Below are 20,808 nucleotides of genomic sequence, written 5' to 3' on the forward strand. Positions count from 1 at the left end.
CCACAATACCAAATGACCTTATACAAGGTGTCTAAGTGGGAAAACTAGAAGGAGCGCTTCTACTTGGTGTCTTCTTCTTCCAAGGTGAGAGAGAACCGTGAGTATAGACGGTATAATAGGAAGTCGGACCTTCTAGAGCAGAAGTGTAAGTTCCATGCCATCCCGGATGAAGACTATGAGACAATCATAGAGCCGGGATTATTTGAGCTCAAAACTGACTACCTTTCAACCAGGAAAGCTATAAGCGTCCTTAAAAACTGGATCTATGTTGTGCTCTTAAATTTGAGCTCAAAACTGACTACCTTCCCTAGCATATCTGGTTGAGAGACGAGGCGTTTTTGTTTGCACACGGTCTTAGCTCAATGTTTGATAGACATATGTCTAACTTGTACCAGTTGTATCTATGTTGTGCTCTTAAATTTTATTCATGTGTGTTCTAATAGACATTTTGCTTGCAGAAACGACCAAAGACATGGTTTCTGAGGAAAAGACCCCCAAGAGGTCTGCAGCCAAGATTTGCTAGGACAAGGCGGAAAAATAGAGGAAGGAACTTGCTGCCAAGGGTTAGATATCAACCGTTTGACCTATTTACTTTTGTTCTTTTTTACCCTTCTAGTAGAAGCGGCTCAATTCCGGTTGTGTGCTCACTGAGCTATTTACCTTGTAGGAGGCTCCCCACTCTTTTCAAAAGTTGTTCAAATGAATGACGGATGAGGCGGCTGACAGCCCATCCAAGTCTCAAAAGGTGTCGTCTATTCAGACTGTCCCTGAACTTCCGATTAAGAAGCCCGCATGGCCATTGGGGGGAAGAGCATCAATCTGTAAGGCTTTGGCCAAGGAATTGACCTAGGCAAGAAATTTGGCGCAATTTGACACCCTAGGCAGATGAGAAGCCTCAAACGGATGAAAAGCCCAATGGGGCTCGAAGCTCTGCCATAGCCATGGGTGATGACAGCCTGCAAATAATTGAGCAAGGTACGGCTAGTCCTTTTAGGTCACCGTTTGAGTTGCCTTGGCCCATGCGGGTGAAGTCTCACTCACAGCAGACTTCAGAGGGTTCATTAGGGAGCCGCTTGGAGATAGGTGTCGCTTATGCAGCTTACTCACCCAATCTTGGTTGTGATGCATATTCCCCCCGGTGGCCGGATGTAAAGCAACATGCCAAGTCCATGCTTGAGGTAGTCCCCAAGAGAAAGAAGGACGCCATCCCGGGCATTAAGACGTTCAATGTTGAAGGGATCAGTGCCTTCTTGTCTAAGGTATGACTCTTCAAATCGAATTTTTCAAGTAGTTTCCTGTTTTGATTTTTAACACTCTGCTTGTGACCATAGGCCTTGCTGAGGGTAGATAGGCTGAAAAGACCATGGCAGCGCAAGCAGACTGAGGTAAAGCAAGCCAATAAAGTAGCGCAAGACTCTGCAGACGTTGCTCTCTATTCAAATACAATAACTGAACTTATGACTAAAGCATTTGAAATGACACAGGCGAACAATATTAGGCGCTTAATGGCTGAGCTGGAGACGGTCAAGAAAAAGACCTCAGACTCCAATGTCGCACTGAAAACTGCTCATTCGGACCTCAAGGCGCTTGAGGCAGTTGACTAGGAGAACACACAACTCCGTTCAGATGTCAACCGCCTGAAAAATGAGATGGCCCAGGCTAAGGAAAACTTCAAGGCAACCCTTATAGCCGAGAAGGAGCGGATCGTTGAGGAGAACGAGTCCGACTGCTAGGAGCGCATGAGGCTAGCATGGGACACCCTATCCCCGGAGCAAGATTATGGCCTCTGGGACTTGACTTATTAATATGCTGACGAAGTTATCAATTCCAAGGAGGATGGCAGACACCATCCAGAAACATTCAATGCTTGGCCAATCAGGAAGAGCCAGCTCAGACTACAAGCGGTGATGAGCAAGAGTAAAAGAAGGAAGATGCTCCAGCTAACTCTGCTCAACCACTGGCAGGAGAGATAGGGAATGAGGCTCTAGATACGCCTGCCAATTAAGCTTTCTTGTATGCCATCTGCTTTTCCGGCCTGCCTGCCAAGCATTTGAATGTTTAAATCAATAATAATTTTTTATACAGATGGTGTTCCGGTTTAACATTTCTCTCCGGCTCTCAGTAGTCGGGATTATCTATGAAAATACCAAATAAGTCGGTTTTACATTTCTAAATTTAAAATTTGCACTGAAATTTTGCTTATATATATGCTTGAATTTGCCTAACTTAATAGAAACATGCGACAGGTATCATCCCGGCTGTACTTACCCCTGGGCAGCTGTGTGGTTGGTTTCACTACCTTGTCGATTGATTGACTTAAGAACTTGTGATACTTTAGAGAGTATGGGAAGTTCCTAATTCAACCAATCACAGTAGTGATTGCTCCAAACTAATCGCACAGCCGCCAACTACTCAAGCGGGCAGCCGTCAGACCAGGCGGCGGAACTGATGCACTTCATCTCCTCCGCCTCGGGTATCTGCAATCCATTATACTCAATGTCCCTTTTCCCCACTGGGGGAACTTGTACAATTTTGTTGAATAATCTAATTTAGAACTTCAGTCGGCAACCGACTGATGTCATTAGGTATACGGTATTCGAGCTAAATCATTCCTTAGATTATTTTAGTCAGACGACTATGAGATGACCAATTTGGTCGTTCAATATTTGGCCCTACCAGTTGCCTCCATTGGCCCTGCCGGTTGCCTCCATTTTCTCTACACAAAGTCCCCAACTTTTAAGGGCCATTTTTGCACTTTCTTGTTATAGGCAGGGGTCATTCTCAGACGGTAAATCTCATAACGCAAGGCAGTATTGCCCTTGCGCTCCGGGAGTGAGTCCAATGATAGCCGCATGGCCTCCTAGTTTGCCTCTTCATCGTAAAGCATAGCTTGTAGAGTTCTCTCATAAAGCTCGATGGGCAAGACGGCCTCAGCGCTGTAAACCATGAGAAATGGGGTTTCACTGGTTGCCCCTTTTTTAGCTGTTTAGATGGCCCATAGGACATGAATTAACTCTTTAGCCCATAAACCACCCGCTTTTCAATTTTCTTTTTGATGTGGTCTGAGATGAGGTTGTTGAAGGCTTCAACTTGGCCGTTTTCTTAGGGTCGGCCGACTGATGCAAAACAATGTGAGATCCCTTGATCTCCCAACCAATTCTTGAGCTAAGGCGTCTCAAACTGAGGGCCATTATCAAACACCAAAGATGTAGGTACCCCATACCGGGTGATGATGTTCTTCCAAATGAAAGAGATGAAATCCTTTGTCTTGATGCTCTTGACCGCCTCTGCTTCCACCCACTTGGTGAAATAATCCACAGCCATCGTATATAGCGCTTTCCACTTGGTGCAGGCGTATAAGGACCTAGTTAGTCCATGCCCCATTTAGCAAATGGAACTGGGCTGTGGATTGTTGTCAGGTCAGTTTCCAGCTGATAGATGAATGATGCGTGCCATTTATGGCACTCTTAGGCTAGGTTTTCTTCTTATTTTTATGATCGATTTTAGTATTTTATGTCGTGTTTTTAGAGAATAATGCTTGATTTGTGTGTTTGTGTGTTAGTTTAGAGAAATGCGTGCTTTTAATGGTTTTCTTATTATTTTATTCATTTCTCGGCTCTTTCTCTCGCTTCTCTGTTTCTTTAACTTGTTTTATAGGTGTGTCGAGTTTCTCGAGATTTAATTATTAAGGAGGAATCTCGAGCAATTCAAGAAGGTTGATGGAGCTAAGTTTGGGAATCCAAACATGCAATTCAAGCTAGCTTCGCAAACACAAAGACCTTGGAAGCAATGCTTTGGCTTGGAATGTTCAAGTGCTTGGAAGATAAAGGAGCTAACCTTCTCACGAGCATCGCCTTGAGTAAACCAATGATACGGATGATCGGGAGCACGGAGATCGATCGAGCAAGCGGAGGAAGCAAGGCCACGAGCACCAAGAAGGGGTGCGCGCGCGGCATAGGTGGTGCGTGCACGCAGACCCAGTTGTGCGCGAGTGCGACCTGGGTGGTGCGTGCGCACAGAAAGGGGGTGCGTGCGCACGGTTTTCCTTGTTTCCCCTCGCTCGTTTTATTATAAATTAGCCTTGTCATTTCTATTTTAAGGACGATATTTAGATTAGTTTGGGGACTTTCTCTCTTATATCTTAGGTTAGGTTGAGAGCTTCTCTCTCTAGTTTTTAGGGATAGTTTAGGAGTAGTTTTAGAAAGAAAAAGTGAGGGATTTCAATGGTAGTTTGAGAGATTGAAGATTCAATGGTGACAATTGTATTGAAGATCTTCTTAATCAATCAATGAGCATTTCTCACTCTATCTCATCTTATTGCTTTGTTCAATTTCATGTTTTTTTGGTTTAATTTTGATGTTTGATTCTTAATAATGTAATTGTTCTTGATATTTTGTTGATTATTGATTTCTTTAGTTGATTGTTGATAGATGATGATTCTTGAGTAGTTGTTTGGATAGAAAATGGTTGAAACTTGTATGATTGATTGATTGTGATTAATTTGGGAATTGTGTTGCACTACTACAAATTAAAATTGGCCGAAGAGACCTTAATTAAGAGACCATTAATTAAATGAATGGTCTCTTTGTTTCAAGAGACCAAATATTTTAAATAAATGGTCTCTTAGGTACAATCTTAGGGAGATGAAAATAAAGGAGAGACCACTTTTCTTAAATAAATGGTCTCTCTTTTTTTATTTATTTATTAAAAAAAGGGGAGGCCAGTTCTTTTATATAAATGATCTCTGTTAGTTGAAACGAACACTACATGAGGGGGGTGAATTGTAGGTGAGTTCCTAGTGACTATTTTTGCAAAATATAAATCAAAATATAAAGAAACTTTGCAATACACACAAGATTTTACGAGGAAACCTTTCAGGTCCCAACTGAAAGTAAAACCTCAACCCTTCTAAGGGATTTCCAAAACAAAATCAATCCACTATAAAACAGACCTTTACTCACAAGTTCTAGATTGAACTTGCTATACAGTAGACTCTATCCTACCCAACCCAAGTTCCACACTCGAGTTCACTCATACTCTCACAGTACAACCTCACAACTTTTCACTCAAAGCTTACACACCTGTATGAAATATAATTTTCACACACACACACCCAATAACCTAACCAATAAAGAATGTAAACACCTAGAATATGTTAGGCAAGAAATGCACGAAACCCGAAACTAATATGACAAGATTAAAAGCTTGGAAAACTTACACAAATTAAGCTCAGAGATTTCTTCACGCAAAACTCACAAAAACTTATGAAAATGTGATCTCAACTATTTATACAAGATTAACTTGTATAGCAAGTAGGCTTTTTCAAAAGATAAATAAGTTAATTTAACTAAATCACACAATATAGTTTTATGTAAATATTTTTAAAGAAAATCTTTTCGGAAAATAAGATAAGATAAGTTATAGCAAAAAGAATAATATCTTTTTGTTAAAACCGATTTTAAGAAATAAAATAACTTGAAAATCTTTTTCTTAAAATCTATCTTTTATCTTTTCTGTTAATTAAATTTACCAAATAAACTTGTCATGCTTCTAATAAGTTTTGTGCATATCTACTTAACATATTTAACAATAAATCTAGAAGATAAAATTTTAACTAAATAAATATTGTTGTATCGTATTTTTGTAATATTAAATTACTTGGGCTTCACGCAGACCAGGACCAAGTTCCTGCTATCATTTTTGCTCCAGTCTTCAACTGGAACTTCGCAGACTGAGTTCTTTCCAGAACCTACTGTCTTCATCTTGCACTCTTCCAAGTTCCTATTAGGGAACATTCTTGTTAAGGAACTTAGTTCTTGTTAGAGAACTCTTCTTCTAATTTGACTAACTTTTCTACAAGGGCTCTTCACATCTTCTTAGCTTGAGTTACTCTTCCACCACCATGGTCTACTTCATTTGTGCTAATCAAATACTTTAAAACCCTTATTAATTGAGTTTCCTTATTAGTTTAAGTCTATCATCATCAAAACACTTAAGCTTTAATAATTTACCCTTTTTGATGATGACAAACTTAAGCAAACTCTATAGAAAAGTTAATACAAATAGGAGGATGTATTTTTGGATTTTTGTTTATTGACAAAAATTAAACGCACAACTAAAAAAAAACAAATTAAACAGAATAGAAATATAAAACTAAAAGAAACTAAATAGAAACTAAGCTACTGGCATCATATCAGAGGAAATTTATGATGCTTTCTCAACTAGAACCCATAATGAATTCAGCCTCCAAGTTTTCTTTCTTGTTTTTCCCCCTTTTGGCATTATCAAAAAGCTCTGTTTTTAAGGTTATTAAGAATCTAGCACACGGCCCCACAAGCAATTCATCGAGTGTGGCAAACTGAAGGCAGCGCTGACTAGTTCCCTTTAGTTAGTTCCACTTTCCTGCATATATTTTCATAACATACAATAATACACATGCATAGGTAGAGTTCCAAATAAGCCATTTAAAACAAAAGAAGTTAACATCCTGCCAAATTTGTTCAAAAATTATTACAAACCCAAAACATTTAAAAACATAGATTGAAAATGTTCGTCATAAACAGCAAAATGTAAAGAGGCTAGGTAGGCTGGGATTAGGATAGGCTAGACTAAGACTGAAGGAGTTCCAGAATCTTCTTGTTATCCTCCATAGTCTGCTTTGACATAGCCTCCAACTTGTCTTCAAGATCTTTGATAGTCTTTTGGAATTCGAGCTTCTGAAGCTTGAGACTGTTTTCAAGTCCCAAAACAGTCCTCTCTAACTTCTGAATCTGACTTGCTGCTATTTTAAGCTGCTTCTATGCTATTTCAGCCCTGTCTGCAAGTTCAGCCACCTGTCCTGCCATAACCTTGTTCTCATCCTCATCTAAAACCAGTGGCCTCTCCATACATGTTTGAGGTACAACAGTAGATGCCAACCTTCTACTCTTCCTCACTGATCCCTTAGCCACCTCGTTTTCTTTCTTTTTCTCACTGACTGCCTTCTTCTCCTCAACTCGTCTAATTGACCCATTCACTACTTCCGAGCTTAAACCTAGTAGTGTCTCCTATTTATCACGTTTTCTTCCTTTTCCTCCAAACAACCATAAACTCCTTTGAGCTTCACTCCCAAAGTCTCAAAAACAGTTGATAACACAACTCCATAGCCTACTTTGTTCTTACCAGGAACACAGTGGGCCAGATGTTGGTACATCAACGAAGGAAAATTGATCTTGATTTTCTTTGCTAGACAGAAAATGATGGCCATGTCCATCAACCATGCTACATTCTTTTTCTGAGTCCTAGGGAGAATCGTCTTTTTAACCAAATTAAACAACAGTTTGTTTAGAGGACTTAAGTCATTGTGATTCATGACATTATTCCCCCTTTTTCCTCCTAAGAATTCAACAATGTCACCCCCTAGGTAATCTCCAACTTTCACAGTAGACTTTCCCTTGATATACATTTCAAAACCCTAAGTGGGAACTTGCAGAATGTTGCCCAATTTTTCAACATTGAACTCGATTTTCTTTTTGTTTATCTCACTAGAAATTCTAGCTTGTTTAAAGAAAACTTGCTACAAAATTCGTTCATTGTAGCAGGATACGACACATTCTTAGATGAAACAGACAGAAAATTTTCCCACCCTTGAAATTTGATAAGATCCAAGAATTCCAAAAACCTAGATTTTCTACACCATGATAAATCAAGTCTGTGACCAACCACATACCTATCCGCACTTGTGGTGAGTTCCAATTGCTCTTCATAAGTCAATATTCTTCGATCACGTTCCCTGGCTTGCGGAAGATGGTCACAAGGCGGTAGAAGATCGTTTCAAGTGAAGAAATCTTCGATAGTATTCTCTGGCTTGCAGAAGACTATCACATCGAAAATTGGAGGTTGTTCAAGCGTAGTAGTCTTCAGGCCGTATCCCCTAGCTTGAGGAAGATCGTCACAACAAATCGGTTACCTTCAGAGACGTGTGCTCGACGGTGAAAGATACGCGTATCTTAACTCTTTCATCTGTTTAACTAACGCTAGTGTGAAGGTATTGGCGTTACAAGAATGATTTAGGGTTGCAGAGCGTTCTGAATCATTCTCCGTCCCTATCGCTACTTTGACTTTTGTTTTTGAAACTTGCGTTTCTACAAACTTAGTCAAAGTGGGGGCTTCTGTAAACACCCATTTGTGTCTCCCTAAAACCAAACCCAGTGATGAATACCTTTTGCGTCGAATCATAATCAAATGAAGTGAAAGTGTGGAAATTCTAATGTTGTGGTTAGTTTTTATTAAAAATCTCTCTTTTTGTTTTCGAAAACTTGCTCTATTTTATGAAAATAGCCAATCCAATTTAGTTTGGTCCATAACAAAGGTCCAATAATAGTGTAGTTGGATAGGGCTCGAAAAAATCTTTACAAAGATATATTATAAGTCCAATTCCGATGAATAATGAGGAAGTTATGGCAAAATTACTAAACTGGGCCCGGTTTGGTTTTTTATATGCGGCCCAATGATCTAGAGGAGGGCATATTATGAATTATCATTCCTAATGCAATTAGGATTGATTATAGTCTTCTAGAAACTTCTAGAAGGTTCTTTTGAATCCAAATGGGATTGGGATTGATAATTATGTTTTATGAGTTTTATTTGGAATAAAAGAAGTGTTTTGAATGAAATTACGATTTTACCCTTCGTACGGACTTTTACGACTTGATTTTATCAAAAAGTAGAAAACGCGTGGAAAACCTTCTGCAGTGCCAAACGTCAGGCTGTTGCCTAACGACAGACTCTGTCGCCTGGCGGCAGACCCTGTTGTTGGCGACAGAGGCGTGTTTTATTCCTTTTCAAACTCTGATTCTTTTTATCGATTCTGGACTATTTCGTTATAAATAACGTTCTTAGACCTCCGTTTTTAATCATCAACTCTCATCAATTCTCATCAAGAATTTCTTGATTTTCTCTCTCTCTCTTTCTAAACCAACCTTTTTACAAACAAAATTCCGCATTCAGAAGTTCTAGACACACCTAGCCAAGTTCGAAGTTGCCTTTGCCCTAGACGTGAAAGGTTTGATATTTCTAAGAGTTTGGTCCCAAACTCTATTTCAATTATTTAATTTAATTGTTTGTTTTATGTTTTCCTTGAAGTTACTAACGTGTGTATTTTGTTATTATAAAGAGGTACGAGGCATCCAAGTAAGTGTTTTAATTGTTTAATTGATATTTTGATGTAGAATTCATACTTAGGTTGTTATTTTGATTCCTAGTATCATGTTAGGATGCATTTCTTAGTTTGATGTTTAGGGTAAGAAATAAGTTCCTTATATCAATTATGATTTTTATGATGCTTCCTATTTTCTTTCTTAATAGCATGTTAGTATTATGTAAGGGCTAAAACTTTGATCTTTGATGTTTAGTGACATGCTAGGATTTATTATTAATCTTGTTAGTATCATGCCTAGGATCTTACTATTAATATTATGCTTTAACATGATCATTTCAATTATGATTGTTTTTATTATATTATTATGATGATGATTATTATTATTATTATGTTGCTTGATTTTTATTTATTGTTATTGCTTGATCACGCCTTTTATGCATGTTTAAAGGGAATTTGTACTTGTAATCACGCTTAATAAGATAATTAATAATCTTGTTAGGTTAATATGATTATAATTCAAGTGATCGCCAATAATAGTTTAATTTGTGCATTAATATTCAACCAACATAGATAAACAGGTTTAGGGTAAACCTAATGATTGCATGTTAGCCAGAAAGCGCACATGAATACGAAAAGAATAAAGTAGAGGCTTATTGCTAGGGCAGGTTCTTTCTCTTTTATATTGGATTTGTATCTTCATCCCCGAACTTCCAGTCTTGGTTCCAGACCTATTGGAGTTAACGATCTCTTGGATCGTTAAGGGGTGTAACCTTCACCTTGTGAACGGGTTACAAGTTCCTAAAACTTGTTGGCGACTCTTTTGCTTTAGCTTCCTTCCCTTTGACGCCACCATGCTTAAGTGTATGATCACAATGGGGTTCAAGTTTGGGGTAATGCTTGAAATATTCCCTACAGTTAGTAACTTCAAGGAAAATATCAAATCAAACCATTAATTTAAATAATTGAAATAGGGATTTGAGACCAAAACCCTCAGAAATTATCAACCTTTCATGTCTAGGGCGAAGGCAACTTCTAGCTTGGCCAGGTGTGTCTAAGACTCGTGAATGCGTTTTCTAGAATCCGTACGGAATCCTTAATCTAATCAAATTTGATTAAGTCCATACTTTTCTTTTAAAATCATATTTAATCTTTTTTAAAACACTCGTTTTAATCAATATAGAATTCTTTATTTTCTGAAAATATAACTATTAATCCTAATTTCCCTAGAACTCAAAATAACCTTCTAGATTATTCTAGAAGATTAAATTCAATCCTAATGACTTTAAGATTATTAATTAATGGGTCCTCCACTTGATCATTGAGCCATATAAAACCATTTCAAGCCCAATTTAGTATTTTGGTCATAACTTCCTCATTATTTATCGGAATTGGGCTTATAATATTTCATTAGAAAGCTCTTTTCGAGCTCAATCCAACTACACTATTATTAGACCCTTATCATGGACCCAACTAAATTGGACTGGACATTATCTTAAATAGAGTACATTTTCGAAAACAAAAAGGAAGTATTTTTTATTAAAACAACCGCATCACAAGACTTTTTACACTTTCACTTCGTTCGATAATCAATAATGTGAAAGGTATTCATCACTGGGTTTGGTTTTTGTGGAGACACAATCAGGTGTCTGCATAATTGAAAAAAGAGAGGAACTTGGAAGCAAATTTTTTTTTTATTATATATTAAAGCTTTTATTTCTCTATTTTTATAGAAAAAGAATTTGGTGATTAAGAAAAAATAATTGTTTTTTTTATTCCCTAGTAATTGTAAAGAAGGGTATTTTCGGAAAATAAAAATTTCTAACAAAAAATGGGAGTTTACTTTAAAGAATAAAGAGTAATAAATGGGTGGTATAAATGTTATTTCACCATAAAATATTGAATAAGTTAATGAAAAATGAGGGGTTTTTTTTTTATAAAAAAAAAAATCTTATTTAGTGGAACAAACTCTTTAAATACACTTGAAAAAATTGATTTTAATAATCTCACCTTTAACCAATTCATTGTTAATAATACCATCTTTTAATTATTATCTAAAAATCTCACCTTTATATAAGATTCTCTTCTAATGATCCTTTATGACTGGTTACCTATATGGGTATTTTTTTAATATATAAATTTAAGTGACATGTGTTATAACGCAATTGGTCAAAAAAATTAAAAAACGAAAAAAGCAAAACATACCCAGCCACCCAAACTTCACGCCATCCCCATCCCAACTTCCTCAGTCGTCCTTCTTATCTCCTCCACCCTCCAGCAGCCCCTACCTCTACCCTCACTGGTCACCACCACTAGAATCTTTCCCTCTCCACGACCCACCCAACGACAATGCTCCCTCCTCGAAATCCACCATGAAATCGTAAACCCAAACCCTCTTTTCTCGACTGTCGACCTCTTTCTCTCCTTGTGGTCACCGATAATTTTGCTGCAACAATCTCGTGACTTATCTCAAGTTTAATTTTTACCTTATTTATTTGTGTTAATTGAATTTGATTCTAAATTATTCAATTTCTTCATATCAATTTACATGTTATCATTTTTGTATCTAAGTGGGGGGTCCTTAATTTGATGATAAAGGGATTGAATTGTTGGTTTTGGAGAATGTTGGTGTTTTTGAGCATTGTTGAAGGGAAGACGTGTGGTTTTCGAGGTGGGGATAGGGGACGGGGTGGTTTTCGGGGGTGGGTTTAGCGTTTCGTGGTGGATATCAAGGTGAGAGGGCGTTGTCGTTGGGTGGGTCGTGGAGAGGGGAAGATTCTGGTGGTGGTAGGGGTGCAGATGGGGGCTGTCGGAGGGTAGAGGGGGTGTGAAGGGATGGGGTAGCATGGGGATTGGGTAGTTGAGGTTTTATTTATTTAATATTTTAGTTTTTATTTTAAAAAAAATCAACCAATCACAAATTGACATGTAGCATATTCACCTATCAAAACTGGTTACCAACAAGTTAGAGACCAATAGAAGAAAATTGCCCCTAAAGGTGGGATTATTAGATAATAATCAAAAGGTGCGATTTAACAACGAACCAACCAAAGGTGGGATTATTAGAATCAATTATTCCAATAAACTTTCCACCAATAACTTTTAATTAGCTTATTTTATAGTGAATAAATGAATGTTGTTCAAATTAGCTTAGAATTTGTTATATACACCCGGGTGTACCGTACACCAAACTAACCTAAAGTTAGTTTTTGCTCTTCATATGATGATAAATGAAAAACAATCATCAAAATGAGAACAAATACTTATGGGTGTATGGTACATACACCCGGGTGTATATAACAACCTTTCAATTTTACTCAAATAAGCCACTTCATCCGTTTCTTATTAGTTAACACATTTCTGTAATCACGTTTGCCAATGCATAAATTCAATCATTAATTACCTGATAAGCAAAAAAATTATGAAAAGTTGATATTTTGAAAACATATATCGTGACGAATCTAACAAAATCCTACATTACGTATCTGCACCAAAAAATAATTTTCATTACGTATAAAGCACAAAACAAAGTAAAAAAAATATATGTAAATTGTGCCAAAGACAAAACGTGCCAACTAAAAAACGGAGGTAGTATTTACCAAACACAACCACAATGTTTATGTAGTTGGCCCTGTCGTTGGTTGGAAGGTGGGCAGTGGGAGGAGCGTTCGCATTACAGTGGATGACTGGGCTCCTGGTGGTTCGGTTCATTTCAAACTTGGTTTATGTCAGTCGGAAGTTTCGACTCTTGTGTCTGATATTATCGATCCGCGTTCAAACGCGTGTGACTCTTCGAAAGTCCATTGGTTTTTTTTATAATCCAACGACTATTTGGATTCTAAGCTTGGACCATCCTTTGGAACTTATGGATGATTTTGTGTATTGGAAATACACTAGGGATGGCTCGCTCTCCACAAAGTCGACTTATGCTCTCTTGTTTTAGTAGACTTTGGCTTGTCCTTCTCGGGGTTTACTTCCTCCTTCTTGGTAAGGAAAATTCTGGGGTCTCCTTATTCTTCCTAAGTGGAAAGTTTTTGGTTGGAAACTTATTCATTCTAATCTTCCGGTGGCAGTTATCTTAGCAGTTCGTGGCATTTCAGTGGATTATGTTTGCTGTTTTTGTCACCGTTTCCAGGAGATAGTAGGTCATTTATTTAGAGATTTTTCCTTTTCGTCCTCATTAAGGGTGCACAGTTCCTTTCGGTTTCAACAATAGGGTCTGTTCGTCTTCCGTTCCTTTAATGAATTTTCACTATGGTTTCTCTGTTATGGACAGCTTAGGATTGGGAGAATTTGGTGCGTTTTTTTGTCATGTTATGGGCCATTTGGCTTTATCGTAATAATGTACGTTTTCGACACCAGAATGTTTCTCGATTGAGGGTATTCGGTCTAGGCCTTCTTGCTTAGTTTTGAGGCTACTTTTGTGGGGACTCCTCTTCTGGGTTGATATTTGTCTACTATGTGATGGGGCTTGGTCTCCTGTGGATAATTTGGCTGGAGCAGGTTTGGTTTTTCGATATTATGGTTTATCTTCGGTTCGTGGCGGTGGTGCTCGGGCCTCTCTGTTGTCTTTTGCTATCCATTCCGAGTTACAAGCTTGTTTCTAGGGGTTCCGTCATGCTTTTTCAAAAGGATTCCGGAGAATCCTTATTTACTCATATTGTGAACAACTACGTTTGATTTTGGCTCACATGCAACGTGATGAGATATCTCTTTACTGGTTAATTTGAGATATTCGGGCTCTTGTTTCGACGATTGAAATCTGTAGGATTCGGAAGGTCCCCCGACATTGGGTGTCTCCGACACATTGGTTGGCATGGAAGGCTTGTATTCCGGAGTTTTTTTTTGTTCCTTTTAATTAGTTTGTGTTTTAGCTTTTCTTTGCTTGTTCCTCACTATTAAAAATTTAAAAAAAATTTAAAAAATGTTTCTTAGCTCGAGAAACCCGTATTTTCTTCCGATTTTACCCCAAAATATTACAGTGCTCCCGTACGACTTTGCCACCTTATTTCACTTTTAACCTCTCACGAGTTTTTCATTTTAACGCTGCACCAGTCTCTCTCTCTCCTCTACTAAAGCTTCTCTGACTTCTCCATTGAAGCAGCTTCAAGCTGAGGTAAGCAGTTTTATTTTTTTATTATTTTTTTTTAATTAATTATTATTTTTTTTCTCTGAGGGCTTAGTTCAATTCAACAAAGGTAGGGCTTAGTTTCACCGACCTTAATTTCTTCCATTAATATGGCTTATCAGTAAACTCATTCGTTTAAGGGTTCTTCTAACTTTCTAAGTTGGATTATTACTGAACTTATAGAAGATTATAACGAACCATTTTTGTTGCTGGAGTTCTGGCATATGCAGTTTACATCTTGAATAATTTTATATGAATTTTTTTTTTTCCAAATTCGATAATTCTGTCCATTTTGTTTACTAAATGTGTTGCATTTTTGAGTTTTGAGTCATTTTGTGATTATTAGAACCTGATACAAGCTTGGGTTTTTTAGGCTCGTCGAGCTTCGAGTTTAAGCTGGGCCTGCCAAGCCCAGACCTGCTCTTATTCAGGCTCGGCTCGAAGGTTTAGCACCCCTCATTGAACCCCAATACTATTAACCACCTTAACCATGAACCCTTTTGATGTTAGGATGGAAAAATGTCGAAGTGAGGCTTTTCTTCCTAGGCTTGGGGCGGCTGCCCCTCCTGCCATGGCTATGTGAACCTTTTAATAATGTTTGACATTAATTTTGCATATGTATGACATGTTAATGTATACGGTGCCATGTCATCTTGCGTGCTTTACATGGTGGTTTGGGTCCGTACATGACCGTATTGTTGATTTGGTCTTCATGTTGTTTTGTTTTTAGTTCTTGTTTGGGTGTCATTTTGTGTGCTTTACTTGTTGATTTGGGTCTGTACATGACCGTATTGTAGATTTGGTCTTCTTGTTGGTTGGGTATTTAGTGTTTGTTTGGGAGTCATTTTTGGTGCTTTACTTGGTGGTTTGGTGTTTTACTTGGTGGTTTGGGTCCGTACATAGCCATATTGATGATTTGGTTTTCGAGTTGGTTTATGTTTAGTACTTGTATGGGTGTCATTTTGTGTGCTTAACTTGTTGATTTGGGTGTCATTTTCCGTATTATCACTGTTGTTGACTTGTTCTTCCTGTTGGCTTGTGCTTTGTACTTGTTTGGCTGTTACCGCTCATTCAATTTCCAAATTGTTTCGCTTGTTACCAAAGAACCTATTTATGATAGTTTACTGCTCAATAGTTTCTAATAGTTGTATAATATTGACCAAAATCTATTATAGGAAGTGTAGATCCTAAGCTGTCAACTTATGTCTTAGAGCTCTGAATTTGTTTCTAAAGGTGCTTCTGTATATGCTCTTGACTATTGTGTTGCATTTGCATTAAAGTTACAAAATGGCAAGATACTGTAACTGTGTTAGGTAAGCGGACGATTTGACTGATCCTGCTCCTGCCACGGCATCAGGCTGAAGTTCATTGATATAAATGCTGCACTGGTCCTGAAAACTTGCTCTCTTGAAAAATAGGTGTGGGTACTGGGGAGGAATGTCTTAGCTATTTTTAATTATTTAGGAACATATATTTTGATTTCTCGATCATCTTTGTCCCAAGGCACATTTTTTAGAATCAAACACGGGATACTATGTATCTAAAAAGATTATTTATTTTCATTATTTCTAGAAAGCATTGATGTTGGAGATCCTTCCATGAACGTCATTCATTCTGTTTCTCTACTGAGATGAAGGTTTGGTAGTAGTCATAATGATTTTTCCACTCTGATGTGTTTAGAAGCATTCATGTATTTGGAAATGAATCTATTTCCCACTTTATCTTTCTTATCTATTTCTAATAATATTAATTAAGCAATTTCTTGCTGCAGCAGAGATCCACAAAGAAGTTCCATTTGTGATTGGGAAAGAAATGGTCTGCAGTGAGCAAGTACCTTTCAGTGGTGCTGACTTCTACAATGGGAATCTTTTACCCTTTCCTCCTGCAGATCAGACCAGCGCTATGATGGACAGCCAATTCTGGTATAGAGACACAATTCTAGCTGCTAATGGATTCTCTCAGGTCCCGATGAACACAATATATAATGCTACTGATGTCACACATTCTGATGCATTGGCTGGTCTCACCCATATTCCTCTGAGTACTGATCCTTTTATCGATCATTCGGAAGCGCAAAACTATGACATTTCAGCTCTAAGATCAAGCATTCCATTCTATGGGCCACAAGAGAGCAGCGGACATGGGGGACTAGACAATTTTGTGGTGAGTTCAATTGTTTAACTATGCTAAAGGTGCTTGTATACAAAATGAAATTGTTTGGAAGTTGAAATTCAAGCATTAATTGTCTACAATATAGCAGTTAAATCAATGGATGCCCAAGGAAGAACCTATATCATATATGGATATGGAATGGCAACAAGTTGAGGTGAATACATCCAAACTTACTCTCCACAGCCTACTTTATCCTTACTTTTAACTTATTTTTCTCTACCAGATATTTTCTTAAATATTTTTTATAATATTTCAAGTGTAGCTGATCTTGTTTGCAATTAATACAACAGAGTCCTGTGTTTCCAGTACAAGCAGGAAACGTAAATGACACCCATGAATTTCTGTCAAATGTGAAAGTTGAGGCAGATACATCTGATGTAGCCCCAGTAACATTGAGAAGTGTGTCCAGAACAAACAGAGAACGATCAAAAGAAGCTGAAACTGTAAGTAAGATTGCTTTGCTGACCATATGGGTCAGCAATGTAAATCATGTACAGTGCTATTGTTGGAGAAAATTTCAGCATTTCATGTTGAGTTAATTCAAGTAGATGGCCTGTTGCAATTTTTACCACTATCTAGGACGATTCCCCTCCATTAATAATTGATGACAATATTATAAAATACACCCACTTGAAATCTGCTCTTTAAGGATTTTTGCAATTTCTTTGATGCTGTTTAATGATGATATGAAAGGAACTAGAACCTGAGTTTGAATAACATGTCCATATACTTTCACATGGGAGTTTTTCTCCCTCTTTTGCCATGTAAACTTGATTTTAGTCCTAAAATTATTTCCTTTTTCTAACTTTGAAAGTGTAACTTCTAATTGGTGTTTGTAGTTATAGAATGTGTTCCAAAGCAAATTTATGTGCCACATGGTTCTCTCCTTTCATTGGGTTTTATTACATGTCATTTACATAAGTTTTATGAGTCAGAAATGTAGTTTGTACAGTATTTGAATCCATGATCTCATGTTTCAACTTTAGAGAGTCAACCCTTAGGCTATGTCATATTACTTGTGCTCCTTTTAAATTTTATGCATAAGGACATAATTATTGTTATTTGTATGGTAACTAAGGCATCACCCAAGGCCATTAACTAGTTTTGATTTACTCCCTTTGTTCCCAAATAAAAGTCCCAAAATATCTTGTCATAAATAAAAAGTCTCATTTCTTCACTATCTTTTTTTTTTTTGTTATTATCTTTTAATTATTCACCAGTCAAGTCATTTTTAATCAATTAAATTTCACTATTTTGTTTCTTAAATTCACCATTAATCAATCAAACCCCATTTCATTTTTTATCCACCTTCCTAGTAATCTGTGCAAAAGGTGAATGATTGTTTGGCTTTCTAACTTCTCTCCTTTGTGCAGCGTCGTAGACTCATTATCAGTCAAAGGGTGCAAGATTTGCATGATCTCCTTCCTGCAACCTTCAAGGTGTTTACTGTTTACTGCTCTAAATTGTATATATCTGTATTTGTTAGTTCTGTTGCAGTAAATTACCTTTTTTTTTTTTTTTCCATAATTAGACTTTGGCAACTTTGCTTTTTTGATTTTTGTTTCTTGATTTTGTGAGTTTTGAGAAAAAAAATTCCTTTCTTTGTGTGTGTGTGTGTGTGTGTTTTGGTCATTATAATTTACCTAATTTTTACCCTTTTATCTTGGGGAAGAGATTTCGTATAGACCGTGGGTTGACAGTAATAGATTTGTAGAGAGGGAGACAGAAAAGGGATAGCAGTAGAACGACACTCTCTAAAAGTTTCCAGCTTGAGTGTCTATTCTATTTGTAATAATAGTATAGTGATGCAAGTCCTTCAGATGCAAATGATGGTGATGTAAGGTGATATTTACAAACTTCTTAACATACATGGTACAAATAGATACCTAATTACTCTGAGAGCAAGCGTTGAAAGAGCTAGTGCTCTCATAGTCCCATGTGTGCTTTGTTTCTCAGTTATTTGACTACCATTAGTAGCTTCATCTTCCTAAGTTCTAATTACTTAATCTCCTGATTTAGATCTTTTTAGTTAGAATAGTTTGTCATAGATTTATTCTTTTAAAGATTATTATCAAAAAGTTGCTCACTCCTTTTGCTAGGCTTCATACATCATTGTTCATTTTTGGTGCTAAAAACGTTGTTACTTGGTAGTTTGTAGATGTCTGTTGAATTTTTCTTTTGTTTCTGTTTGGATGCTGCAGGATAAACGAGGTAACCAAGAGTCTGTTGTGAATGATGTCATTGGTCATATCAAGTATTTGCAGCTTCAACTCAAGGTACTTTCCGACTGTCAGGCATCATTCACTTGCACCCTCATATTCATGTATATCACATCCTGGCATGCTTGCAATTGTCGCTGATATTTGTGGTAGAAAGTCTAGAAACTAAACACGCAATTTAACAACCAGGAATTGAGCAGAAGCAGACTGGGAGGTGATTCAAGCTCTGGTCCATTGAAATTTGATGAGGTGCTTTCTGCTTTCCAATAGTTTCTTTTTACGTCCTGTGAAGGCGCAAGTATTTCGTCTAATTGTTTTAATATAATATAATGTAATTCCCAGGGTTATGGACACTACCAATCACATGAACAAATGTTTGGTGAGTCTCTTGAAGAAATTCTTGGAAGCTTATTAGAGGAGAATCCAGTAGCAGCACATAATCTTTTCGAGAGTAAAGGTCTCTGTATGGTTCCCATGGCTTCCACTGATGCATTATTATGCAACATAAAGTAGATTTTGTAAGTCATGCTCGAGCTATCTAGAAATTCTTGTTGCATATGCTAAGAAACTTGTGCATATAATAACACTTTTCCCCAACTACTCAAAACCTATTAACTGTAGGAAACTTCTGGTCATGGTATTGCTTTCTTAGAAAGGCAAATGGCATGTAATTAACTTTACTCGCGTTTGGTTGAACCCAAATTTTAGACATATGGAAGAAAATAGGTTTTCAGTATACTTCCATATTAGTTATGCTGTAAGTAGCTATGGACATGATTTCTCTGTTCGAAGTAACATTCTTTTTATATCCAAATGACTTGATACTTGAGAACTAATTTTGCTTGTTTGCAAAAAATTGTTATTGAATCTTATGAGAATCAAAGTGATACTTTATTTTGCTACTAAGTTACTTTCCAAAATGTAGGAATGTTGGAGAAAGAATGTATTCTTGAATACTTTCTTGAAAAATCAGAAATTCATTTTACGACTTGAAGTTTTTCAGTCATATTTTATGACTTAAACCAGTTCTGTGACTGATGCTGATTTCATTTGTGATGTACTGATGTGTACATATTTATGTGCAGAAAAATAGAAGAAAAAAAAAAATTGTGATTCTGTTTTGAGTAATGCTGAAATTTTCTTTAGGAATTCTATGGACCCTGGTCCATTTAGTATAGGTGAACCACTTACTAAATGCATGTGTATCAGTGTATATGAATGAAACACAACTCATTTTACTTCTGCTCTTCCCGCCATCTTAACTTTTGTATTACTCCCTCCGTTTCAGTTTTTTAGTCCCCTACTATACAAATTTGGGCGTTTTAAAAAGATCTACCTATACTGAATGTATTTCACTTTTAACTTAGTTTGTATTTTCTATTTTATACATATTAAATTCTGATTGGTTAATTAATTAATTGTGAATTGATGACATGACTCTAAGTAAAGAAATTATCCCCTTTATGCAATCATAGTAGACGGTTTCCTAAAAAAAATCAAAAAAATTTAATAATTATTTTTGAATTGTTTTTTTACTTTAATGCAAGATTCCATATATATATAAATTTCTTTTTTGTTTTATGTGATTGATTCCATATACGATATAGGACTATTATATTGATGAGTATTATTTTTTTTGTTAATGTTTTGTTTCCTAAATTATAGAATCTCTCTTTCTTTTTTTAATTTGATCTCTTTCTATTTCTTTCTCAATTTTAATTCATTCTTTTTTTTTCTCTAATTCTTATTTTAACTCTCCTCTATTCTTTGATTTTTTTCCCCTATTAATTTTTTCCATTGATTTGTTGCATTTAACGTGATGGAAATTGACGAAATTCCTGAAGAGATCAATCTAGGTTAGTTATTATGAATTCATGGTAAAGATCTCGGAAAAACAAAATTCTATTTGGGATTACAAATTGACTTATTGAGTTCCTAATGAATGGTATCCTTGTGCATCAATCAACACAGATAGAGAAGGTTCTCAAAAGGTTTTCTATTGATAAAGCACATCCATTTAGTAATCCCATGGTTGTAAGATCACTAGATGTAGAGAAGGATCCATTCTGCCCTCGAGAAAATGATGAAGAGATTCTTGGTCCAGAAGTAACATACTTAAGTGCGATAGGAGCATTACTGTACCTTGCTAGCCA

At 36.7% G+C, this 20,808-nt stretch overlaps 1 protein-coding gene across 2 annotated transcripts; it reads left to right on the plus strand.

Annotated features, from left to right (window-relative positions):
- Nucleotides 1-13,864: 13,864 nt before the first annotated feature.
- LOC110724982 lies at nt 13,865-19,561 on the plus strand. 2 transcript variants are annotated; one of them, XM_021904464.1, is made up of 8 exons: nt 13,865-14,252; nt 16,039-16,427; nt 16,522-16,590; nt 16,727-16,879; nt 17,810-17,875; nt 18,638-18,712; nt 18,845-18,904; nt 18,998-19,561. In XM_021904464.1, the coding sequence occupies exons 2-8, from the start codon at nt 16,077-16,079 to the stop codon at nt 19,166-19,168; spliced, it is 945 nt and encodes a 314-aa protein (XP_021760156.1). In that variant the 5' UTR covers nt 13,865-14,252; nt 16,039-16,076; the 3' UTR covers nt 19,169-19,561. The 2 variants fall into 2 exon arrangements, with proteins under 2 accessions (XP_021760156.1, XP_021760157.1); XM_021904465.1 differs by having other exon boundaries at nt 13,868-14,252; nt 16,525-16,590.
- Nucleotides 19,562-20,808: the final 1,247 nt, after the last annotated feature.

This window comes from Chenopodium quinoa, unplaced genomic scaffold, assembly GCF_001683475.1.
Source record: "Chenopodium quinoa cultivar QQ74 unplaced genomic scaffold, ASM168347v1, whole genome shotgun sequence".
In the NCBI taxonomy this organism is placed as follows: Eukaryota; Viridiplantae; Streptophyta; class Magnoliopsida; order Caryophyllales; family Amaranthaceae; genus Chenopodium; species Chenopodium quinoa.